This window comes from Trichomycterus rosablanca, chromosome 17 (genome assembly GCF_030014385.1).
Source record: "Trichomycterus rosablanca isolate fTriRos1 chromosome 17, fTriRos1.hap1, whole genome shotgun sequence".
NCBI lineage: Eukaryota > Metazoa > Chordata > Actinopteri > Siluriformes > Trichomycteridae > Trichomycterus > Trichomycterus rosablanca.
This window is the reverse complement of record NC_086004.1, coordinates 22,863,006-22,889,729: the sequence shown is the minus strand read 5'-3', so window position 1 is coordinate 22,889,729 and position 26,724 is coordinate 22,863,006. Positions and strand designations below refer to the sequence as shown.

The 26,724-nt window shown below is 37.6% G+C and overlaps 4 protein-coding genes across 4 annotated transcripts; 2 read left to right on the top strand and 2 right to left on the bottom strand.

The window, feature by feature from the left end:
- Positions 1-708: 708 nt before the first annotated feature.
- On the bottom strand, positions 709-7,469 carry rbb4l (retinoblastoma binding protein 4, like). The gene is made up of 13 exons (XM_063012465.1): positions 7,289-7,469; positions 5,665-5,809; positions 4,667-4,812; positions 4,561-4,563; positions 4,218-4,391; positions 3,923-4,038; positions 3,548-3,708; positions 3,309-3,435; positions 2,407-2,484; positions 2,174-2,250; positions 1,521-1,578; positions 1,313-1,423; positions 709-1,218 (listed from the first exon to the last, which is right to left on the bottom strand). Exons 1-13 carry the CDS (start codon positions 7,302-7,304, stop codon positions 1,150-1,152), a joined length of 1,281 nt encoding a protein of 426 aa, XP_062868535.1. The 5' UTR covers positions 7,305-7,469; the 3' UTR covers positions 709-1,149.
- Positions 7,470-7,501: 32 nt separating this feature from the next.
- Positions 7,502-14,929, top strand: zrsr2 (zinc finger (CCCH type), RNA-binding motif and serine/arginine rich 2). The gene is made up of 11 exons (XM_063012464.1): positions 7,502-7,691; positions 8,842-8,924; positions 9,827-9,884; positions 9,971-10,079; positions 10,178-10,264; positions 11,088-11,126; positions 11,229-11,344; positions 12,281-12,494; positions 12,572-12,627; positions 12,825-12,934; positions 13,428-14,929. The coding sequence occupies exons 1-11, from the start codon at positions 7,558-7,560 to the stop codon at positions 14,351-14,353; spliced, it is 1,932 nt and encodes a 643-aa protein (XP_062868534.1). The 5' UTR covers positions 7,502-7,557; the 3' UTR covers positions 14,354-14,929.
- Positions 14,930-15,428: 499 nt separating this feature from the next.
- On the bottom strand, positions 15,429-18,695 carry ap1s2 (adaptor related protein complex 1 subunit sigma 2). The gene is made up of 5 exons (XM_063012555.1): positions 18,611-18,695; positions 17,686-17,864; positions 17,055-17,163; positions 16,795-16,932; positions 15,429-16,318 (listed from the first exon to the last, which is right to left on the bottom strand). Exons 2-5 carry the CDS (start codon positions 17,862-17,864, stop codon positions 16,271-16,273), a joined length of 474 nt encoding a protein of 157 aa, XP_062868625.1. The 5' UTR covers positions 18,611-18,695; the 3' UTR covers positions 15,429-16,270.
- A 2,680-nt stretch (positions 18,696-21,375) lies between these two features.
- Positions 21,376-24,488, top strand: si:dkey-13m1.5 (uncharacterized). The gene is made up of 8 exons (XM_063013305.1): positions 21,376-21,843; positions 21,950-22,056; positions 22,236-22,330; positions 23,101-23,201; positions 23,497-23,615; positions 23,738-23,927; positions 24,074-24,162; positions 24,269-24,488. The coding sequence occupies exons 1-8, from the start codon at positions 21,549-21,551 to the stop codon at positions 24,359-24,361; spliced, it is 1,089 nt and encodes a 362-aa protein (XP_062869375.1). The 5' UTR covers positions 21,376-21,548; the 3' UTR covers positions 24,362-24,488.
- Positions 24,489-26,724: the final 2,236 nt, after the last annotated feature.

Genomic DNA, 26,724 nt, shown 5'->3' with positions numbered 1-26,724 from the left:
TTACATGAAACAAATTGAAGACTATACACCCAATGACCACTTTAGTAGGAACACCTACAGTACTTCTTGTCATGTGGCAGCAGCGCAATGCAAAAAATCATAAGCATGTAGCAAATGCTCCAGTCAATGTTTACATCAAACATCCAAGTAGAAAACAGACAGTGCTACAGACAGAAAGGCCTTGTTGTTGAAGGGCTACAGTAGAGTGGCCAGTCATGTGTGAGCTGATGAGGAAAAAAAAGCAAACTTGAGGATGGGCTACAACAGCTCCACCATTCCTGCTAGCCTATAACAGGAATCTGAGGCTACACTTGGCACAGGTTGAATAAAAATGGAAACAGATCCAACCACTGGTAGTGTAATAGGGATGGAAATGTTTTCTTGGCACATGTTTGGGCCGCTGATACCAGGCATACATGGCTGAATCAACCATGTGCATTTTTTGGCTATAATTTACCACCGGGCTTCCTAGTCATGTGATCTAAATCTGACAGCAGCTTTGGGATGTGGAAGAACAGGACATTAACAGCTGTGCAGCTGACAAAAAAGCAGCATGTATGTGATGTAAGCAAAGACCAAAGTCTTTAAAAGTCTCAAAAGTAATAGAAATTGGAATCCAAGAATGTGCTCTAGATAACAGTAGGTTTAGCTGGAACAGCCAAACTGTCATTGGTATAATGTGTAAATATAAGAAGTCAGAAGGGTCTATTTATGATTAAATATGTACTTTATTCATTATTGAAGAATTGCGCAATGGTGCACCATCAATTTAAAAAATACAAAAGGAACAATTGTTTTAAAAGGTATTACAAAAGTTTTATTGCAATTGATCGATTTATGCGCAGTATTGAAGATCTGCCTAAGATTGTTTCACTTAAGTGCATTTTGTTAGAAACTCCCATTATAACCGCTTTCACATGAACCTGTATAACGAATATCTACATAAACTTGCAGTTGCAAAGTTTAAAAACAATATGCACGAAAAAGCAATACAGATACTTGAAGAAAACTTTTAAAGAGAAGTAAAGTTCTGCAAGAGTTCATTTAATGCAGCCTGTTTCAGAAAAACCAACCATCTGAGAAGATAAGGAAAGTATGAATAAGTCTGGAGTTGTGAGATTTGAACCCTGCTGCACTGTACAGCTGGCATTAGGAGGCCTGGCTCTCAAGCTCTGAGGCAGGTGTGTCTGGTTCCTCATCGTTGTAAATGTTCTCTGCCTAAAAATTAAAAGAAAGGTTTAGGTTTAATAAAGCAGATCTACAGAAAACAAAAACTGGACAATATTATTACATAATTATTATCAGTGCATACCATTTGCCAAACTTGCATGATGTTATCTTCAGAAACGGAGCAGATCACCCAGGGTTCATTAGGATTCCATGTGAAATCTGAGATCTTTGCTGTGTGGCCTCCATGAATGAACTGGAACAGTTACAGATGCAAAAGTGAGAAGTGGTTTAAAAACAATGCAACAGTGCAATCTTACAGTCACGACCAAATTGAGTGTTTAAGGACTTACCAGCAGTTCTGGAGGTCCATCTTCAGCATCTTCAGCAGACTGTTCCTCTCCAATTTTACTGCAAGCATGTAAAATAAACATGCATTACTTACAAAACTCCCTAATGTTAACATGATGTTTTATATACCTGACAGCTTCATTGCACTCTCAAAGTTGCACCTTAGGTTTGCTGGAGTGACACTATACGGCCAAAAGTATGTGGACACCTCTGCTAACTACAGTATTAAGCTTAGATGTCTGAACGACACTAACATGTGATATTAGATATATAATATCAGATATATATAAAAAAAACAAAAAAAACTTTTGGGGAAGGCTCTTTGTGTTCAGCATACTTGTCCCTGTGCAAAAATTGTGGACCATAAAGACATGGTTTCAAATTTAACAGGCTTTGTCAATTCAGCTACAGACAATACATATTGAAGCGAAACAACGTTGCTTTAGTACCATAGTGCAACACCAAACAATACACAGTGCAGACAAAGCACTGTGATTATTAAAGTAAATGGAAGCTGTTATTGCTGCAAAAAAGTGTGTGGTGGGGTTGGGGAGATGTTAATAGTTAACATACTACAGGACATATAGTGTCGACATATCTTTAGTATTCCTGGCTGTAGATAATATACAAAAGTAAAAGGAAGGTAAAGGCTTACCTCAAGTCCCATACGTTGAGTCGTCTGTCTGTGCCGCTGGAAGCCAGAATTGTTTCATTATGTGGAGACCACTGAACCTGATGCAGAAAAGGTACTGCCATTATACAGCCATGAAACTAAGACTGATGCTCAACACACATTTACATGAACCAGTCAATGATTACTGTTCTGCCACTGACTCTGGTCATGTAAGAGATCTGAAAATTCACTCCAGACCCTGCAGCAGTATTTACCTGAAAGATTTCATCCTTGTGTGACTCAAAAGAGTGAAGCTTCAGCTTTAGGTTGCGCAGATCCCACAGGGCCACAGTCTACAGCAGTAAACAAGGAAATAAAACCAATAAAATCATACAGCTTTTTATTTTATCATTAAAACACACTAAATGAGGTGTCTGGGTGGCACAACGGTCTATTATGCTAGTTCATTACTGCTGAGACCCAGGCTCAAATCTAAGCAGTGCTATCAGCCGGCCATGGGTCTACACAGACGTAGTTAGCTATGACTCAGGTGGGGGTAACAGATGGCCAAAGCCCTGCAATTGTTTGGCACCCTGTTCAAGATTCTTTGGTCTCACATCACCTGGTTAATACCATCCCTATTGTAAAACATGACAGTGGTGGCACCACGCTATAGAAGTGCTTCCCGGTGGCAGGTACAAGAAGACAGGTAAAGGGTGAGGTGCACATCAATGCAGCCAAATACTAAAACATCCTTGGAAGAACCTCCTCTAGAGTGCATGCAAAGAGGCTGTGATGATAGTTCACCTTTCAACATCACAATGACCCTAGAGGGTCTGATGGACTTGCCATGAAAAATGGGATAAACTTCTCAAATATGGGTGTGGATACATTCCTACAAAGAAATAAAGCATTTTTTATGCAGTGCCATAAGGGATTAAAGGTCACAGGGACTGAACATTGTTTTTGGCTTTGCACTTTATACAGAGAGATTTCTCCGGATTAATTTGGTGGTGAACCTTGACCCATTCCTGCTCACAAACATGAGCCTTTTGTTAATGCTCAGTTTAAACCCAGTTGCTATCAGTGGCAAACATATTAATATGCATACAATCTAATCTGGAACATTTCACTACATACCTCTATAACATCACTATAACAATAGTGATGTACAAACCTTATCTGCAGAGCCAGTGGCCAGTATGAACTCACTGTAGGGATTAAAGGACAAGCAGTTGACTTCAGCAGTGTGAGCATCTACTGAGTGACTGGGCTTAGATGTGTTGTTGGATCTGGTGTCCCAGCTGTTGAAGACAAGAACAAGATGTAGCTATTCAGCAAGCAGTTCTAAAAACATTTCTATTAGCTGTATAAACGATGCCCACACCCAAAATTCAATCTGACTGCTTTACTCACATCATAAGTTTCTGGTCATCAGCCACTGAGCCGAAAAGTGACTCGTGTAGTAAGTGCCAGGACACATCCTCCACCACAGCAGTGTGGCCAGTAAAGATGGTTTTGGCATCGACAATCTTTCCTTCTTTAGGGCTTCCACTGATGTCCCACAGACAGATTGTCTGTAGAAATGGCATGACTGATCATTCAGCAAATTATATATTTTTATGTACAGAATAAACCAAGATATCAAACTTTTTCTTTAGACTGTGTTATTATTACAGTGCTATCCATTTCATGAAGTATATATAAAAATAAAAAAAACATTCCAATACTCGTGTCAGCAATGAACACCTATGTCACCCCACTCTAGGGTACTACAACTTCTGAACTTACATGATCGTCTGATGCACTAAGCAGGTTTCCACTCAGGTTAGGGTTCCATGAGAGACCATAGCCCTCTTTCTGATGGCCACGGAGTCTTAGATCTGGACTGCATTCACCACTAGGATCTACAAATAGTGGTTTAAAAAAGCCATTACGTCATAATAACTTACGCATTGGCCACAAACAGTTCAGAGTATAACGGGTATTTTCATATATGTATAAATGCATAAGACTATGTACATATTTATGTTTTTTCTTTCATACAATACAAAGCAAAATAAAATAGTTCAGCATTTTAACTGACCTGGTTTGGAAGGGTGTTTGGTGTAGTCAAACACTAGCACATCAGATGTTGGTGTCTTGGTGGCGATTATGCAGGGGTTCTGTGGCATGTATCTGGCACGATTTACCTCTCCCTCATGGTTGATCTTTATTTCGATCTCAATCTTTCCACTCACAGAGCCAAATCCACCAAACTCTAGAGATGGCAAATAATGCAGACATCATTGTAAATGCTTTCACTCAGACAAATATGGCTAAAAAAAGATTCTTTATCTGTGTTCATCACTGGCATGAGATAAAATACCACCAACACAGAACAATGATTGATCCTCTAGCCACCTTCCTAAATAGAAAAGTGAACATACCTGCTAAAAACACAAACAAACAAACATTTCAGCATGTCTTTCAAAAAATCTATGTACCAATTATGGATAAACTGAATAAAAGCTATTAAAAAGTAAACAAACAAACCTCCTTTTTCACTGTCGTAATGTGAAGCATCATACTGAGCATCATCATTAGGAATTTGAACACTGGCGATAACCAAGTGGTTCTGTTCATCTGAAGTGTGTGTTCCCAACACCAGTCTATGAACGGCGTAATCCTTTCCTTCTGGTCTATATTACAGACAAATAGATTACATGGTAAAAAATTGTTTTTTTAAAATCAGATATCATAACAGGACAGCTTTAGAACATAGTTCCATAAAACACTAGCCCTTCTCTCCAATTTATCTTGGAGGGCTGCAATAGCCCGGTGGGTAAGGTACTGAACTAGTAATTTGAAGATCCCGTTGCCACTGTTGGGCCTCTAAGGAAGGCCCTAAATCCTTAACTGCGTTAACTTGCATTGTATTTAGTTATTCTGGGCTTAATGTTTAAGGTACTAAAATTAGATGGTCACTGGTTCAAGCCCCACCACAGACAAGTTGCCACAGTTGGGCCCCTAAGCAAGGCCCTTAACCCTCAATTTCTTGCATTATAATCAGAAACAAAAGAATTAACATAAATACTTTTTTAACTAATTTGCCAAAACACTATTGCTATCCACCAAGTCTTTTGTAATAATTTGCTGTAGACTGCTAAAGTAGAACTTTTTGGAATCCATGGGACCTGTTAAAACTGGCATTAAGCTAACAGAGGATTTCATAAAAAGCACATCATACTGACAGTCAATTATGGCATGTCTGGGTAGGCACCCATCCAGTCGATAGCACAGCTGGAATTTGAACTTGAGAGTTTGAGAGATATCACAGGTGGTGGGCTAGCGAGTTAGACCACTGCACCCTCCAAGCAAGCTGCACAGTTTTTTAAAGCATGAAGGCTCATTAATATAAATTTTTGATGATACTTTTCATATTTTAATAGAATGCTATACGTTTGTCAGTTAGCAGTTAATATTCTAATAATGACAGCTGGTTAGCAAAATGTTGTGCATGCCTAGTTTGAAGAACTGATCAGGTTTTTTACCTATTCACATCTGGCAACCACTGCACTGTTAAGCTTGGCCATTCCAGAGCATGTGTCATGACCAGATCGTAGAGAAAAGGGGTGTTTTTCTTCCATATTTTGTATTCTTCGTTTATTACCCTTTCTTCTACAGCATCATCATACACTACAAGGAAACACAAAACAGAGTAGGTTTTTATGCACAGTACAATCAGACAATTTAAGAAGAGTTACTCAATAATCAATGAGTTTACCTGACAGCTCAGAATTTACATGGGCAAGTTAAAAAATCCTATTTACTGTTAATGACGCTCCTACAAAATTTAAATCCCATAGAAAAGAGAGAAAGCACTTGCAGAATTAAAGCCGTCAAACCTCAATGAGCTGGAAGCTTTTGCTTATTAGAGTTTATTAGGGCAAAAGGATGTTCCGCCAAGTACTAAGACTGGGAGTTAAATAATTGTGCACAAGGGACATTTGTCATGTGGACTTGATGCTTTTGATCCAAACTTAAAATCATGTCAACTTATGCATGTATGTATGTATTAATAAATATACTTTCTCTGCTTACTGAGACTTCTTGTAGATTTTCACTTAATTCTATGCACACCTTAATACCTTTTTATGGCGGCACGGTGGCTAAATGGGTAGCACTGTCGCCTCACAGCAAGAATGTCCTGGGTTTGATCCCCAGGTGGGGCGATCCGGAGCCTTTCTGTGTGGAGTTTGCATGTTCTCCCCGTGCCCGCGTGGGTTTCCTGCGGGTGCGCCGGTTTCCTCCCACAGTCCAAAGACATGCAAGTGAGGTGAATTGGAGACACTGAATTGTCCACGACTGTGTTTGATATAAACTTGTGGACTGATGAACCTTGTGTAATGAGTAACTACCGTTCCTGTCATGAATGTGACAAAGTGTAAAACATGACGTTAAAATCCTAATAAACAAACAATAATACCTTTTTAGGTAAGGTGGTTGAATATTTCCACTGAAACTCCACCTGCTGCCCTTACAAAATGTTATTATTTATTCTGTGCATACTGTATTTATAAATATTTTAAACACACTTTTTTGTTTAGATAACTAAGAATTCTATTTATTTATAATTTAAAATGTCTGCTGGGTCAAATTACACATAAAGCAACTTGGATTATTAATTTAATGGTGTAGAAAATTCTATAAAGTTGTTTAATTTGTGCCATGCCATCCTTGTTAGTAATTATTATTGTCCACAGCTCGTGACTTCTCTGTGACCATATGAATAATGCTCGTTTTTGACAAATGTGCAGAAAACTTGATAAACGTCCTTGGACAAAATTCAGTCACTAAAAACCATTTAAATACCAAAATACCAAGACAAGAACACGTCTTCTACAAATTGTAACTTTAACTTTAAGCGCTATTTTGTTGCTTGTACCGGCGCCACTGAATGTTTACAGGCTGAATTCTTATTTCCCCGGTAGTGGACATGTAGTGCACTACATATGGTACACATTACACTGTACATTTCCCAACGGCTGAAGTGAACTTACTGAAAATTGAGATTCAGCCGAACACACAGCCGCCAAAATCAGCTAGCTAGCTAACATTAGCATGTATTGTGGAAATCAACAAAGCAAGCATGTTCTCACTCCGCCACAAGCTTACCTTCTTTATCCGCCATTACTGAGGAGCTTCCACTAAATGTAAATGGAAAGCGGTGGCTTCAATGTCGAGTTTAGGGTGAAATAAGGAAGAAATGAAATATATTTGATGAAGTACAACTAAAGTTCAACGAATTCCTTCAGCCGCACAACCCCCTGCATCAGGCTATCAAATACGTCATCACAAAGCGCCAATCCCAGTCTCGTCATTACACGCGCTTCACCGCCAGTCTGAAAGCCCAACATATTTAAGTGTTAGCACGATGTGCTAAAATGTTATCAACAGATTCCTGTCAGATTCCACCAAATGCTGAGAATATAGAGCAGTCTGGTTTTTCCTGTGGAAATCACTTGTTAAAGCCTGAAGCTGCAGCGGATCAACAAGCGCCACAATGTGCGCCACTCAGGTTTGTGTACAAAAGGAACAGCGAGCCGGTAAACAACAACATTATACTGATGTAAAGAGTCGAAATTAATGTGCATTATTATATAGTAACACAAAGGAAGTTCTAACCTGCTTCTTTATTTTGATAGTGGTTATTGGTTTTTTTAATCAAGTTATATGTAAGTAAGTTGGCTCAGTGGGTAGCACTGCAAGAAGGTCCTGGGTTCGATCCCAGGTGGGGCGGTCCGGAGCCTTTCTGTGTGGAGTTTGCATGTTCTCCCCATGTCCGCGTGGGTTTCCTGCGGGTGCTCCGGTTTCTTCCTACAGTCCAAAGACATGTAAGTGAGGTGAATTGGAGACACTGAATTGTCCATGACTGTGTTTGATATAACCTTGTGGACTGGTGAACCTTGTGTAATGAGTAACTACCGTTCCTGTCATGGATGTAACCAGAGTGTGTAAAACACGACGTTAAAATCCTAATAAACAAACAAACCTCAGTAAAGTACAAATAAATACATATTTAAATACAAACCTAATTTCCAAAAGAGTTGGGACATGCAATATGAACCAAAGAATCTGGTTTGTTAATGTTCTTCAACCTTCATTTAGCTGACAAAAGTACAAGGAAAATATTTAAATGATTACACTGACCAGATTGATTACATTGTTGGTTGTATTGCAATTTTAGAATCTGATGGCTGCAAAGAAAGTGGTTATGTGACAAAGAATAAAGCAGTTAATTAAACTGAAATAAAATTATGCTTACAAAGTTGGTCAATAATTTTGAAGCTGTATGTAAGTGAATTAATCTTATCTTATTTTTTTCATTGGGGCGGCTCGGTGGGTAGCACTGTCGCCTCACAGCACAAAGGTCCTGGGTTCAATCCCCAGGTTCTTTCTGTGTGGAGTTTGCATGTTCTCCCTGTGTCTGCGTGGGTTTCCTCCAGGAGCTCTGGTTTCCTCCCAAAGTCCAAAGACATGCAAGTGAAGTGAATTAGAGATACAAAATTGTCCATGACTGTGTTTGACATTAAACTTGTGAACTGGTTAATCTTGTGTAACCAGTAACTACTATTTCTGTCATTAATGTAACCAAATTGTGTAAAACATTGTGACGTTAAAATCCTAATAAATGAATATGTTTTCATTTCTTTGTTCTACATATTTAGTGGCAAACAACGCCGGACCTTTCTGAAGAAGGAAAGAAGAAAAAGAAAAAGACAAGCTCTTGCTAAACTTCGAGAATGTAACAGTAGGTTATTTTTTCTTTACAACCTTATGTATATGTGTTAATGTAAACCATCCAAAAATCTATCAGATCTGTAGCGTATTTGCAATTCTGCTAAACAATCATTTTGACACAGTTGTAGCTCAGTGGTTCAAGGACTGGACTAGTAATCTGAAGGTTGCTTGTTCAGTGTTCAGTGTTTTAAACTTGGAAGAAAAGCTAAGTAAATAGATGGTGTTGGGTCACAATGGGAAGGGGGCATGTACAGCAAAAAGGGAAGGTTAATGTTGGTTAAAGCACAGATAGACAAAGGGGTTAGAGTTAAGGCACATGGGGACAGAGTGAGGATTGTTTTGGGGTATTTGGTGACAGAGGTGGATACAGATTTAAATCCTGTGTGCAGCTGTTTCATTTTTTTTTGTTCGTCCTCCTTTTACCCCAATCTAGTCCAATGTATTTCCAATTCCTGTTTGTGAATCCATTGCTGCTTGCACAACTCCTAATCTGATCAAGGAAAGCCAAATTACCACAGCCCCCTCCAACACATTCTTAGTCCACATCGGCTTCTCATTGCACATAAGAAAACCCACTATAGGCTCCACGTGACTCAGGACACGGACTTGTACAGTCCTAGAGAATGCACATTGCAACAGCAATGGAAAGAGACCTCGCCTGACCCTACCTTGCTTAATGCTGGCCAATTGTGTTGTCCTTAGACTGCCGTTATCTGTAATTTTTGTTTCTGCACTGGCGCTTACAGCACAACTGTAGTGTTTCAAATTTTTTGATGTTTAATTCTTCTCATTGTCATACAAAGGCTATTATAATCATTATTCATGTAACTGATCATTTCCTGTTATAATCATTATTCATGTAACTGATTATTTTCAGTTATAATCATTATTCATGTAACTGATCTTTTCCAGCTGTTGATGGGTCAGAGAATGAACAAGATCTTGACGATAATGAAAAGGAGGAACTCAGGTAGGTTGTTTGTATGTTCTTAGCCCAGTCAATTCTTTGTGTACTTAACACATGACTGAAAAATCACATTTCACCAATTTACCCAGTGAGCAGCTACACCAGGAGTGGCTGGAAAGAGAAAGAATTGCTCAGGAGGAATTCAGACTAAGTAGAGAGAAAGAGGAGGCTGCTCAGACGAGAAAGGAGGAGGAAGAGGTAATGCAAGACTTTGTACTGTGCTTCTTAATCTCTCACTTTATTTTCTATTAATCTGTAGCCCAATCTGTTCTGTATTATTATTCAAATAATTGCAGAAGAGGATCAGGGAGGAATGGGAGGAACAGCAGAGGAAAGAGAGAGAGGCACAGGAGCAGAAACATCAAGAAAAGAAAGACAGAGAGGTGATCGCAGCACTCGGAGGATAAAGTTAAAGAGGCTGATATCCATATATCCTCTCACTCTCTGCACTCACATGCACATCAAACATGTTGACAAGTTACATTTCTTTTTGTCAAATCTGAATATACACATTAGCACATTACCTGAAACTGAACCCAGTGGTCATGGTTATTAAAATAGACTAATATGAAGTGTTTTAGTTGTAACGATTTAGTCATATCTAATTATTTAGACATATATTATGCCTCACTGCTGCAGACCTCTACCGTGACACCCGCTTTGACGCGAGTGCAGTAGACAACCACGCGGTCGATAGAAGTCTTAGCAGTGGTGGGCTGGTGTATTAGATCGCTGCGTCACCCGAGCACCCAAATTATTTATTTTAACTATTTTCAAAACACAGCATTCAAATACAAATAGTAATTGTATTACAAAGTAGGAGATTACACCTAATTCATATAGTCAAAAAAAAGAAACCACACACACAGCCTGTATACACTGTTATTTTCTGTGTACACTCTAAGCCACCAGTTTGTCTGCTTCGGGTTTTGCTTGTTTTGATGATAATCCATGAATATTGTCATGCTTTTCCTTAATCAAGATACACACAAAAGAAAAAGTGACAAGTCTATGGGCATCTTCCTTTGAAGAAAATGTATCTTTTGATTGTTTTTTTTTCATTCAAGACAATACACATGCTATACAAGCACAAGTCAGTAATTCAAAAGTAAATTTTTTAATAGGTGGTCTTAACAAATGCTAGCAGATATCTTCTAGCTCACTGCAGGTTTTATCAGCCATACTGTGTGTTTGCACCATTTATAGGAAGCCGTACAGAAACTGTTGGACCAAGCGGAAAGCCAGGTCAGTATACATGACCATGTTTGATTCAAAATGGACATAAATACTTTTGAGTGCAGTTCAATCAGTATGTTTATGCAATATTTTTCATTTGGTGTCACCCAGTTAGAAAATGGAGGTTCATGGAAAAATCCAGATGCCCCGATAGATTATGGGACAGAAAAGGATAAGGCCAATTGCCCCTTCTACCTTAAAACTGGAGCTTGCAGATTTGGAGACAGGTACGATGCAGTGAGAAAAACAACATTTCTATACTTTATGTGCATGAATCTACCATACATTAACATACACAATGTATTTTGCTTTTGTTATTATAGCTGCATCAATATTTCTTGTAGCCTTTACATATGTTCAGCTATATTTAAATTTTAAACATTTAGCAGATGCTTTTTATCCAAAGCGACTTACAGTAGTGTGACAGTGTACAGTCTAAGCAATTGAGGGTCAAAGGCCTTGCTCAAGGGCCCAACAGTGACAACCTGGCAGTGGTGGGGCTTGAACCAGCAACCTTTAGATTACTAGTCCAGTACCTTAACCGCTAGGCTACAGCTGCCCTATATGCATTTTAATTCTTGCAACACACATGCTCAAATACAATATTTTAGTGCATGAGAAACCATGATGCTACTGTCCATCTAGAGTCCATTGCCACTAAACACACTTCATCGATGCATCAGGTAATGCAACCTGAAACTTATTTATGCACAGAAAAGCCACACAATAATTCTATGTAGAAATACCACCTCTGTAAACACTGAGTGCATATGCTTGACTGGCCTGCCTGCCTGCAGTCCAGTTCTGTCTCTTAATGAAAATATATGGTGTATCATGAAAAGAAGAATTAGATACTGTGCCCACTGACTGTTGAGCAGCTGAAGTCTTGTGTATCAGGGAAGAAGGGACATAAAATTACAGTTGCAGAACTGCAACAATTAGTATTCTCTGTGAATTATTGAGTCCCAATTTATATTGATTATTTTACAGGCATCAAATTGTTTATATTTATAAAATACAATCAAGTTGGTCTGTAAACATATTGGAAATCTTTTCTTTTAAACTTTTGTCAGTTAGGTTAAAAATGAGGTTTGTATATTAACAAAAATGTGTTGAATTTCTGTGCTTAATAAAATGTTTTTTTTCTTTGTACCCATGGACAGGTGTTCCCGAAAGCATAATCATCCAGTTTCAGGTACTACATTAATGATTCGAAGCATGTTTGTGACATTTGGGATGGAGCAGAGCAAACGCGATGACTACGACACAGACTCAAGTCTAGAGTACAGTGAAGAGGAGATGCAGCAGCAGTTTCTGGAGTTCTATGATGATGTCCTTCCAGAATTCAGAAATGCAGGGAAAGTTGTCCAGTTCAAGGTAACAAAAGCAAAGAAGATATTCTTAAATGTAAAACTGCAGTGAGCATGAATTTTAAACATTTTTTTGTGTTTTAGGTGAGCTGCAACTTTGAACCTCACCTGAGAGGCAATGTTTATGTACAGTATGAAACGTAAGTTAACAGAACAGGTCAATGTTGTAGGTTTCTGCATTTACATTTTCTGCATGTACATTTTCTGCATTTAGCAGACGCTCTTATCCAGAGTGACTTACAGAAGTGCTTCCATAGTATTTGCATATAGTTTAATACATCAGATGGTTAAGTTTGTACTGGAAAACTTTGTGATTAGGCTGTGTGTGTGTGTGTAGTGAGGATCAGTGCACAGAGGCCTTCAGAATGTTTAATGGTCGGTGGTATGCAGGAAGGCAACTACAGTGCGAGTTCTCTCCTGTAACCAAATGGAAAAATGCTATATGTGGTGAGTGTTCTTTAATCATTATCATTGATATTTCAACCTAGACCTTTAAATTTTAAATATATTCTGATAATACACAATAACCTGTTTAACCAAATAATTTCTTACCCAGTTTCTTAAAGGTGCAGTGATCAATATTTTTATTGTTTTTACTGTCATCAGTAATTTGGAAATACCAAAAGAATGTGATAAAATAGAGTTCGATCAAAGCAAGTACATCATACGTGTGAGGAAAATTTTGCTTAATGTGCTAAATGATCAGTGCTGTGTTTCCATGAACCTTTGTAATATTTGGTTCCCTGTATGCCAGGGAATCGTAACTCGACTACTACAGCACTGACCATGTGATTACTGCATGTGCAGAAATTATGGACATTATGTACATGCTACATCTATCATCTCTAATAATTTTTGCAGGAACTGTAATATTAATAAACATACATTTTTGAGGACTAGTTGACAATCAGTAATTAAACTGGATTACAATTTTTTTTAGGGCTTTTTGACCGACAGCGGTGTCCAAAGGGGAAGCACTGCAACTTCCTACATGTGTTTCGAAACCCTGGTAATGAGTTCTGGGAGGCTGACCGTGACCTGCATTTGTCTTCTGACCGTGGTGGAAGCCTGAGTGGCCGGCGCAGGATGTCATCACAGCGTAGCTACAGCCCTGACATTCATCGCAGACGCAGTGAAAGGAGGAGCCACAGTCGTGAGAAGTACAGTTATAGAAGGTGGCGGAGTCGTAGCCGTGACAGGCGGAGTCGAAGCCGCAGCAGGCAGAGCAGAAGCCGTAAGAGGCGGAGTCGTAGCCGCAACAGGCGGAGTCAAAGCCACGACAGGCGAAGCCGTAGCAGAAGCAGAGAGAATCGTAGGTCCCAGCATTCAGTGAGAAAGGAGAGTACTTACTTAAATAATCGAGGCAGGAGAAGCAGAAGCCGTGAGAGGTCACAGGGCAGAGACAAAGAAACTGATTGTCAGAGTGAAAGTTGCCATTCACAAATAGATTCAAGAACCAAACCATCTAAGAAAGGTGAATCGAACATCGCTGAACAGGATTCAAAAAATGGATCTGTCGAGAGGAAGAGCAGAAAGACTGAGAACAAAAGCCCAAGAAATGGTGATGCTGCCTCAGCAGAAGCAAAATCCCCCTCACATCACCACAAAAAATCAAAAAAGAGCAAGAAAAAGAAAAAAAGCAAAAAGAAACAAAAGCAAAAAAGGAGCAAATCCGTCAGTGCTAGTTCTTCTGCAGGTTCTGGTAACGAGTCAGATGATGATGATCAATTGACGTTAAAAGACCAAGATGAACAAAAGACACAAACTCCTGCAGTTGAGGGTGAAACGGAGTCTCTTGTATTGCTTCAACAACTGGATGTAATTCAGAATACACTTGATGATATTGCTGTCGAGAATAAAAAATGAGCTTCGTTTATGAAATGTGTGGTCATGGAAAAACTACCAATGTGGACATATCTCTTAATTACTGAGCTCTAGGTGTTTAGGCCACACCAAGATGTTTAGAAATAATTTATTTAAAATAAACAATATGCTTTAATTAGTGGCAATCCTGTTCCCTGTGCACAATATATGAGATCCAATAATACATGGTTTGACAGGTTAGGTGTAAAAACTCCAAGGGCCTGCATAGAGCTCTAATCTTAGCCCCACTGAGATGAATTGGATTAATGATTGCAAGCCAGATCTTCTTGTCCAACTTCACTGCCTGGCCTCACAAATGCTTTTCCGACTATACAGGGACAAAAACCCACAGACAAACTCCAAAATATTGATTAAAACCTTCCCAAAATTCAGACCTGTTATTTTTTATATAATGCCTTTCCAGCAACCTCATGGTCGGCCACTCACAAATGTTGGGCCATGTGGTGTACATTTCTTTGTTACTGTTTTGCCTGGTAGTTTGGCTAAAACTATTTTTATGTGTTTTGAAAATTGATGTATATATTGGACGTGTAAATAAATGATTTTGGTTTTCTGGTATGTGGTGTAATATGTATTAGGAATTTTGTTTCTGAAGTAGATGTTTTGCTAATACTGTAAGAATGCAAATATTCAATCAAGATATTGTGTATTTAAGAATTATCACACGGAAGAGAGTGCAGTAATATTGAATAACAGCCAGACCTCGAGTTATATTCATGAGTTATATTGATGTAATTTTTTAAGTATTTGTTTTACTCCGTGAACACAAATAGACACAAGCGTAATCTTGGACACTAGGTAGCTCCTACTTTTGTAGTTAGGTCTACACATCACCGTGGGCCGGCTACTTTTTACCATGTCCTTCTGCAATCTGGGGTTTAAATAAGACTTGAAATATATTCTAACATAGTTAAGATGATTATGTTTATACTTTTAATACACTTTGCTTTATTTTAACTCAATGTGCAAAAGTAGTTTTCAAAAAAAAAAACTCAAATAAGGACTAGAGCATGAAAAAGGAATCAGCAATTACAGTAAAAAATAAAATGTATTTCAGTAAGTTTTAATCCATATTTCTTTTATTTTGAAGAACCTCAGTATTTGTCGTAGACTAGGCAGTGAATCACAGTGTAACTTGAAAATTATACAAAAGGAATTGAAAAGAAAGACGTTCTTTGGTACTAAAATACAAAGAAAACCTGGAAGGCATTTAATTAAATTATTATGTCAGTGGTAACAGCCAGGCAACAGCCAGGTAAGATTTCGGAATGACTGTACACATAATTTACAATACCCAGCTACTAAAGGAAGGGAAAAAAATGATTAAGACATACCTTCCTGATAATACGATGCATAATGCTCACGGTAGGTGCTACACATTTACAGTTATTGGTAATGCTTTTCTAATACTGAATCAGTTCACATGATAATACAGTCAGTACTAACCCATTTTCTAAACAGCATTAGCATATATGATTCCAAATACTTGTGGTTTAATTTTTGAACTACTGATGCATGAATTCAATTCCAGTTACAAAGTTGTATAAGATGTTGTCTAAACCAATTCATAAATCATGTCTTAAGGCAGTGAAGGGCACAAAGTGAGGTAATAAAGAGATTTGCTACTTTGAAACAACAGATAACTGTGATACTTAGTGTCATACACATAACTGCTCTTAAACGTATAGAGTTTAGTAAAGATGACTCCGGAATGTTTTTATACCAGTTACTTCCTTTGCATATTTTTACACCAGATGCAAATATTTTGTGCGACAATAATAACACGCTAAACATCAATTTTTTTTATACTATTGTACCTGCATATGAGAAATGAGGAAAGTGTTTCTTGTTTGGGTTGAGTAAATGGGGATGGGAGGATTGGGGTGCAGGGCTTCCATCTTATGTGAGTCCAATCTCCTCCAGTACACTGCGTGGTGCTTCTGCCTCCTAGAAGTGTGAGGAAAAAAATCTTATATCAAATAGTGTATACCTATTAACAGTTACCCTGATCCTAACTTAATGACTGTTCTGATGCAAGTCTTCGTCAAAGGGTTTCTTCAGGTAGATACACTGGTTTGTTATGTATATGCAGCTTTCAAATTTAGAATGAATGTACTATTTGGTCAAATTCATATAGGCAACTCTTAATTATTGAATTTAGGTGTTTCAGCTATACCCACTACAGGTGTCTACACTGACATGATTGGCTATGTCCAAAGCCCTGTAATGTAGCTGTTCAGGGCATACCTGCTTTGAGCCCAGTGTTTCCTTGAATAAACAGACCTGAAGCAACTCCACGATAAAGATAAACCAAGATAAAGCGTTTGATTTAAATGAAATGGAAAAAACACAATACCAATATACCTTATACAATCCTTAATGACACAAACAATATTTTCCATGCAGTCTATATCTTTCCCCACCTCTTGTAACATATCGGCCTGTTCAATGGCCTTCAGCACAATCTTCTTGGAAGTCTCCTGTGCTTCCCCACCCAATATAAACTCATCCAAGATGTAGTAGGCCTTCTCAAAGTTAAAGATGATGTCCAGCTCACACACCTACAGTGATCGACCACAAAGAAAATGTGTGACTTCCTAAAGTTAAAGATGATGTCCAGCACACACACACTTATATTGATCGACCACAAAGGCAATGTGTGACCCATTGTAACACAACTCACACTCCCGAAGTACTTGTCCAGCAGCTCAACATATCTGTGAATGACTTCAAGGGTTATTAGTTCATTTTCCTGGTCTTCCACAGCACAGCAAAAGTACAGGCTGGCATATCTGCAAAGAAAAACAATGTAGCTATTAATGGTCACACTTCATCATTGTCCTTCATTGCATTACAAAATAAAAAATTTTATGGTCATACTTTGGCCTTGACCACACTGTGGCCAATACTTGACACTCAAGTATTAGTTTGGAACAGTAATCTTGCAACTAATCAATTCATGAGTCGAAGTGTTCAGTTGTTAACACTATGGCGGAAAAAGTATTGTGCAGTTGAATACTTATTATAATTAATTACTGTTTTTTGATTTCTCATGAACATAATACTTCTGCACAAAAACTACAACCTTGAACTTTACTGGTGGTAGTGCCCAAATTCTTTATGTACTGTCAGTTAGATCAAATTGTGGTACCAGTTCATATCAATACTACATTTTTTAAATGTATAGACTGTAGGAGAGGCTGTTGCAGTGGCAAGAAGGTAATTGTGTCTGCCAAGTTCCTGACTAGGCCAGTGGCATCACTTTGTCTTGAACATTGGTGGTGGGCTGGTGTCAATACTTTTGACGTTCTTACCTCTTGTACACAATTTTTAAATCCCTCCACTCCAGAAAGCTGCACATCTTGGGTTTGCGAGCCAACACCATCTGGATGACCTCACGAGAAATCTTTTTCTTTTGTGTGTCGGACAGTGGCACATACCATTTCTGCAGGCGCAGCTTGCCCTGGCGGCTAAACAGCAGCATGAACTGCATCTGGAAGAAAAAGAAGAGGAAGTGTCATCATCATCATCATCATCAATCCTCATAATCTACATTTATACATATCCAGGGATTCAGGCTACTGACTTTTTGCACACTTTGTTTTGTTGATTTGATTTTAAATGGATATAAAAGCTATTTTTTATCATCAGTTTTCATTTAATCACACCAATGACAAAATTAAACATGTTTTAAAATGTATTTAAATATAAAAAAAACACTGATACCTTATTTTACTATATATATATATATGTAGTATTTGAAGACAATGCGTGTATCCTTAATAATGCACCCTATATGATGCCATTTTGAATGTTGTTTACGGTAACATTTTAATAAAAGTTATATTTGTAATGCCTGACCTACCTATAAATAATATATAAATAATAAATAATACATGTCGGCTTGTATTGTTCGGTTCGGAACACAGCCACTCCCTGGTTGGCCTATTCTTTCTTGTTACCGCCATACAAACTAACTGATAATATTTGCAGAGCTTTAAACCTCCTCTGGAGCTCATGTATTTTAAATAATGAAGCGTTATAACAGGTTTAATATGCTTTATAAATACCGCTCTTCTTCACCGTCATTCAGTATTAGCTAGCTACCGTGTGCCACTGCAACCGTTTTTACCGACATTTACTGTCACGCGGTCTAAAAACTATGTTATCTATGTTATCAAAAACCGAAGTATGTGTTAAGTTTATTAGTTGTACAGAGTAAAACAGTAAATTTCTCACCTTGTTTATTTATATTGTAATCAAACGTGTGAGTATGTGTTAGCTACAGCTGCTATGTATCCATCCTACACAGTCCCGTTAGACACATCACTTCTGTTTTCATCTCACTTATATCACCGCGATGAACCTGGTGGCCGTTCATTGGTTCATACTGTCACCGCGGAGACACTCAATTGGTCAAATCAGGCCACTGTCTTTAAAAGGCGAATCTCTCAGTGTAAAATGGTGTTTAAAAAGATTCTACCAGCACTGTTATTTATTCACGTATTAATTCTTGGTCAAATGAAAACAAAGTTTATTTTCATTGCAGAATGGCTTGTAAAAGCTTTGATCATCATATAAAACACTAGATGGCGCTGTGAGAATTACAGCTTGAGTTTGTGTTTAAATGCTCTTCAGCTCTGTGCTGCTCTCGCCGGGCGCGGTGGCGCGTGCCTGTAATCCAAGCTACCGGGAGGCTGAGGCTGGCGGAGAGTTTGAGCTCAGGGGTTCTGGGCTGCTGTGGACTATGTCGATCGGGTGTCCGCACTAAGTTCGGTATCGATATGGTGCTCCTGAGGGAGCTCGGGACCTCCAGGTCGTCTAAGGAGGGGTGAACCGATCCAGGTCGGAAACGGAGCAGGTCAAAGCCCCCGTGCCGATCAGTAGTGGGATCGCGCCTGTGAATAGACGCTGCAGTACAGCCTGAGCAATACAACGCAACTCAGTCTTTTACATTTACTATCACCAAACAAATCACATCAAACTAAAGCATTACAGTTTAACTTAGGAATAGTTTTCTCATTGTTTATATTTAACGTGTTTATATTTTACAGCTGTTCTTCCCACAGTGTAAATGTAACAGTAATAGATATAGTTGAAACTTACAGGTGAGAATTTAAACAGCAACATTAATTATGTAACAATGTAATCATCACAGTTTATGATCCTGTAGCTTCATAAATGCACAATATTTGTATTTATTTGGTCTGTTTCTCATTTTAAACCACTGTTACCAGTTTAGTGTTGTACAGCACCACAGCACCTTCTATTGGTAAGAAAGTAAAAATACATCAAATATTACAGCAATTCCACATACAAACCGAAGAGAGGCGCTGATTTACATGAAATTATATAAATTAACTTCCTCACAGATAAAAACATGTTTTATTTAAAACCCTTATAAGCAATTATATGCAGGTATATAGCAGAATAATTTTACAAAACACTGAACTGTAAAAGTGGGTGTGTGAACAATATGCTCTATGTATTTATTAACTGGTAAAAACATCCTAAAATAGACAAAATGATAAAACTATTTAGAAGGACTAGTATTGTTAAAAATAAACAAAACACACTAAAGCTAAACTGAATTACAAATACAATTTCAAAATGTAATAAATAATGACAAAAATAAATCATATGAATTACATAATAAGATAAGATAAGATTCCTTTATTGATCCCTATGGGGGGGAATTCGAGTGTTGCAGCAGCTCCAGTACAGTGTAAGTACAGTAAATAGAGCAAATAAATAGAGCAGAATAAAATTTTAAAAAAGTAAACAAATTATAAAAATATTGACTATTAAATGCAATACTATGATACAGCAGTACGACAAATACAACTATATAAGACAACACAATCTATACTATATATAAATATATACATATGTGTGTGGTATGAAATGTAGAGTCAGGGAAAGAGTGCAGGGAAAAGGGTGGCTTGTCAGTGTGAGGACAGTCTGTGTATTCTGTTATTGTTATGGCAGTTGGCACAAAAGAACGGCTGAAGGAATAAGCCTGTGACTAAAAGAACTGCCAGCTGCCAAAGTTCCTCATTGAGAGGGTGAGAGGGATTGTCCAGGATTGCCCCTATTTTGTCCTTCATCCTCCTCTCACTAATTACTTCCCAACTGTCCAGCTCCAGATCCACCACAGAGCTGGCTTTCCTCACCAGCTTATTTAGTTTATTGGCTTCTCCAACCTTGATGCCACCACCCCAGCACACCACTGCAAACAGTCTATTGCACACATTGAAAGACCTCGGTCTCCTCGAAAAGAACAGTCTCTGTCCTTTCCTATAGAGGGCATCAGTGTTATGTGTCCAGTAATCATGTTTATGGCAATGCTGTAATCACAGTATACTGTATATTGGGGCATGCAACCAATATTTAAATATGCTCTAAATACCCCTCAATAATACTATAAAAATGATAATAAACAGATTTCTCTCATTAGTTTTCTGTAATGTTAAGATTTGTCAGTGTTCCCATGAGTTTTTTTGTATTGCAGAAATGTTTTAGAATAGCAGTAACCCAATCACCTCCAGCCCCATCATCCGGTAAAATCTGGTCCCCACTAAAGTTCAGTTCATGGCTACGACCTTGCGTTATGGTTAGAATGATTTTCCTGATTAATATGTGATTCTACGTAAAGAATAAAAAGCGAAATTAAAGAATTAACACTGGGTCGGTGTAATTGTCTTTCAATCCTCTTTTATTCCCACATCACTCATGCACAGACACATTAACAGTTTTTATATAACGCACTATAAGCTACAGCCACTTGTGACGTCACTGTGTGATTACATCACTGGATTCTGTGTGTGCTTTATACCTCACCTTCAGATCAGAGACAGATCATTTCAAAGCAAGACACACGGAGATACACACACAATTTACAACCAGGACATTGAACCTAAAGGGTTTTGTTAATGTGATCAGCTTGAATATGGGTACAACACCTCATATTCTGTTTGAAAATAATCTTTCCAGGATATCAAATATCCCACTCGGAGATAAATTCTGGAGAGATAGGTCTGATAAGATTTACCAGACAACTTTCAAGCACGACTTCAATTCATTTAGCCTCTTAACAAAAACTGCTGCTGTTCCTCCACCTGAACCAACAAATTTTGAGCACAAGGATCTTCAACATTACAAAGAGTTCCAGACAGAAATGGCCAGCAACTTTTTTCATCATCCAACTGTCTTTTCTACCTGTACCCCGGCATGGACTAAGCTCACAACTAACTTTAAAATGCACACAGACCAACGTCACCAAAGCTTCAGCACCACTCAGACTGACAGTTTCCAACCTTTTCATTTACTGTCAACCAGGCCCAGACCTGTTAATGTTGTCAAGACTGCTGAGATTAAAAAGCAAGCAGAAAAGCTTCCTGAGACCACACAGAGAGAATCTTATGTTGCACACAAGGTCTCACCCGTGATTAAAGCTGATACGAAGCACCTAGGTGAGTTTTATTTGTCTTGATAAATGATTAGTTTCTTTTTCATAAATGAAAAAATTTTCAGTGTAAGTATTGTTTTGATAGTTAAAGATCAATATTTCTGTATAAGGTGGATTTCCAACAATTACTGGTGATAGAAAGAGCCTGTTCCCAAGCTCCAGTTACAACGAAGACTTCCAATATAGACCTTCATCTCCAGCAAAGTCTACTAAAAAGGTAAAATGTTGCAAACAATGTTATGGTTATTAATAATGTTATAATTATAATGTTTTTATTTGGTTGGACATTTCATGATTATATTTTTGGTTGTTTAAAATCTATGAATTTTATTCCAAAAACATTTGATACTTTCACTGGCTTATTGATTTTGTTCCATGTTCCCAAATGTATTTCAGAAATTTCAGTCATTCATGGAAATGGGCGACAGACAAAAAATAGTGGAAAGTGAAACAACGCATTCAGCCTCATTTCCCAAAGTAGTTGCCCAGAGGTAAGTTTTCCCTTATAATGGATGTTAGCAAAAATGATGGTGTCTAGTGTATATGATTGTGTGTTGTCAGTTAGTACTCTGTTTGTGTTCTTTATTCATGTTTCAAGATCTCTTCTGGATCTCAGTTCAGTTAATATATAATGTCCAGGTTAGGGTTGTGTTAACACAGGTCTACTGTACTTTTTACTTTGACTTTTAACAATGTTAAATGTTTCTTGGCGAATAAAATCACATATTTCAACAAATCTTGAGCAGCTAAAGTCATGTATTGACTTGCAAAACTGCAAAAACTAGGTAAGGCAATGTAACAGAGTGATAACCATGCCCACTCTTTTTCAACTGTGCTGCAGGTACCAAATTCAAAATGTGTTTATTTTTACAACAAGCAAATTGGTTAGTGAAAACAACGAAATGTTTTCGTTGTACTTTTATAAATAAGGGTTCAAGAGAATTAACAAATCACATTTTACTAAATGGCCTAATTATTTAGTGAATAGGGTTTGTACTTTATTAGGGTTTGTATCTTTATTATTGATCACAATGTCTTGTTATTTTGCAATTTTGTTATTTTTAATGGCTGTACACGTTTGCCATATCAATTTCGTTCTTTTAAATTTACATATATAAGTACGTATGCATTATATGTGTGTGACTGTGAGAAGGATATATGAAGTGGCACATACTATAGATAACAAAAACTAAATTGATTACCTGTATAAAACCTGACTGTATGAAATAATAAATTAATTAAATGTTTCTTTTTATTACAGCCGTGTTTCTGTAAAGACACGTATGCCTGTCAATCTTGGGGACTCTCCGGAACCCAAATGGACCACCACCACATCTGAGGCTTTTAAAGAAATCAAGCCTGGTATTTATAAGTCTATGCACTGTCTGAGGCAAACACATATTGTAATAACAAATACTTAACATATTATGCAAAGAATGAACTCTTTTAATTTAAAATAGCTGAAAATACACAAACAGCTTTGAAAATTTAATATTTGACACAGCTACAGTATATGAGAATATATTAATATGTTTGATGCTGTTCATATTAGCAGGTTATTTAACTAGTTCAGCAAGTGAAACACTTTCTGATATTTCTGACCCACAGCAAAGCTATTGATCTGAAAATTTTTTTATTGTTGTTCTGCCTTCACCAGCCCGAATTTCTATTCAATCAAGATCAAAGACTTTGAGCTTTGTGCCTCTAGGAGACACAGATGCAAAGAGCAACCAAGAAAGAATGACCAGCACAACCAACCGATTTTACTTCTCTGAGGTGTTTCCCAAACCAGACATTCCAGCTTATTAGTGCCGCAATATCTTAATGATTACACCAATTACATGTCTTCCCAGTGATGTTTTAACTGTTTAAGCTAATTGTCTTTTGTGCTTGCTTAGAAAAACCATAATCAGTTTCCTGTTCATGTGGATGGGCCGAACCTAAGGACCAAGAGTAACGTTGAGTTTGGGAAGCCCAAACATGGAGGAATGTTTTACAGCACCACAACTCATGACAGCTATCCACAAAAAGAGTTTGCTCAGGTCAAACCATGTACTTATCCACCCGGCCATGTCCTGGGAGATCAAGGTGACACAAGATTAAATAACGTGAAACAACAACACACACTAGCATGATCCACAGGCTTAAATAAACCAACACACACACATTTTATTCTACAGTTTATTCTACTGCACTCTAAACCTCTTTTTTTGTATTTTGTTTAATATCTTCAGAATCTCGTCCAGCTGTCTCTACTGTCAAAATGGACTATCTTTCTTTAAATAGTAAAAGAAATGAGTTAAACCCTGTGCAGCTGCAACAGGTATATATTTATAGTTTGTGAAACCCTGAATGTTCAGAAACTGTTATACTGATTATTTGAGGCCTTCATGTTTTTCAGTATGATATCTCATCTGCTGTTTTTGTAGATTAAAGCCAGTCACATCCGGCCTCAGGACAGTAAATGTTACTTCGAAACAACCTACAAAGAACATTTCAAAGAACATCGTACACCCATCTAGAAGCTCATCTTTGACAACCAGTCCAACTTTAATTTTGACAAGATCACCACCCTAAAGTAGAAAATACTACATTGCAAAACTCTCCTCTACTGAAGATGTCTTCTATTATGTTCAATAAAGGGTTACATTGTGCAAAACTTTGTGTCACCAGTGGTTGTGAAACACAACATTCAAATACTGTATGGAGATTAGATATATGGAACCATTCATCAAAAACAATTACAGTTTTTGAGGATGAAGAAAGAAGATATATATTTTTCATAATGTTTAGATATGGCATTAATTAATTAATCTTTTGGTTGATCAGCTTGATTGTATTTTGTAAACTTAAATCAATTTTGAGCTAAATACCTGCAAAACACTAAAAGCTAGGGGAAGGAAAGATGGCTGAGGCCATGCAATAAATGAGGTATTTCTGCCTTGCACCCAGCGTTTTCATGTGGAAATCGACTTGCCGCGAAAAAAGACAAAATTAAATGAAAACAAAAAAAACCCACGATATTGAGCCAGTGATTATGTCCATGGTTGCCACGACTGTCAAAAAAAGCAACAGAATAGGGCCAACAGAAAGACAATAACAATGATCCAATACCACAATTAGTTAGATTATATTATATATTACTTTATATGGTCACTACAGGACATAGGAAAAACATAGGAAGAAAGAAAAAAACTCAGTGATAGAAGTTGAGAGCCAAACCAGACAGTAAATAGTTCTCTTCACACAGACAGCAAGCAGAGACCAGATGCTGGAACTATGAAGAACCAACAATGCCTGCTTTGTACCATCATGCCTAAAACCCATCAGCATGATTTGAGTAATAAACCTATTTAGTTTATTTTCATTTACAAACCCATTTTCTGAAAAGACAAGACATTTTATAAAATGCAATGAAAACAAATTGGTGCTCTGTTAATTCAAAATTGTCAGTTGACAAGTGTAAATTGTCAGAACATTTCTAACTGACAATTAGTTGAAAGAACATTTCTCAGTGCAAAATTGCACATAATTTACATTGTGCATCATCTACTTTACATATGAATGGAAAAGATTCAACAAACCTGAAAATATCTTCATTTGTTCAGGGTTAGACTAGAGATCACTGACAAATATATGTGACCTACTGTGATAAATATAGCATTATGGGCTTGGGAGTACTTCAAAAAACCATTGTAACTTAACACAGTCCACTGTTGCATCAAGAAAAACTACCTGAAACTACTATTCAAAGAAAAAGCTGTACATATATTCTATGCAGAAAATGCCTTGCCTTGGTGGTTTGGGGGTCCGTAGTGGCTACTTATACCGCATAGCAAGATTCATTCATCTAGCATGTCCTAAAACACAAATAATAAACACAGGATGACTGAAATGATTTCCTCATAAATCTACAGTAAAGCACGCTTTGTGGCATGCAAATGCATTTAAATTGTTTTGCAGTCAGGCCTAGGGTGGTACACCTACCTCATGTAAGTACAGTATTTTAAAAACTAGTGTAAGTGGTTGGCTTTAGCCTTAAGGTAAAAAGTAAATTCAGACACAATGCTACGTTTTTCATTAGGTGAAGGAAATGAGCTTCTGTTCAAATGCTTTATTACTCATGACTTATATGTGGCTGGGAATAAACAACTCATTAAGGAGAAAACAAACCTAGTTTGATTTTAAGTCACTCTATGCCTTTTGAATTTACACAGAACAGCTATGTCTAAGCCTACTTGTATGACTAATTAGTGCATTTTAATTTGTATTGTTAATACTGCAGTTTGGAACGCAGGCATGAAATAAATTGTACACACAATTGTATAACAAGTAAAAATGATGCAAGGAAAATGAAATGTATAATTATGTGAGATATAAACTACAGACTTATTAACCAGGGTAAATAACTGAGCAGTAAACCGTATAGTGGATTAAAGACTTGGATTTAACATTAGCTTAATTTCTATGGAGGTGGCAACGCAGGGGTTTTAAAAGCAAACGAGGGGCGTGGTCGTACGTGCTTTACGTGACATTTTTGAAAAAGGGGGTGGAGAGATTAGCGTGGCAAAGTAAACAGCCGCTGGTTATAAATGTAAGTGGAACTGTAGCAGCCTGAGTGTGCATGAGGTGGACAGGGCGAGTAATTCACACTATCTGTGTGCACTAACAGGTAAGTTCTGTTTTAAAGCATTCTTTATTTATGTGTTTATAATTGTATAAATATAATTGTGTATATAAATGTGCAGTGAGGAGTAGAGACGCTACTGACGTGTTTCTCTGATAAGCAAACGCCTCATCCTTTAAAACAGCTGCTTATGTTCGAGGCTCGAGCGTTTCTGCTATAGTGTCAGTCTGACGTCACGCGCCTGCTCAACAACGCCCA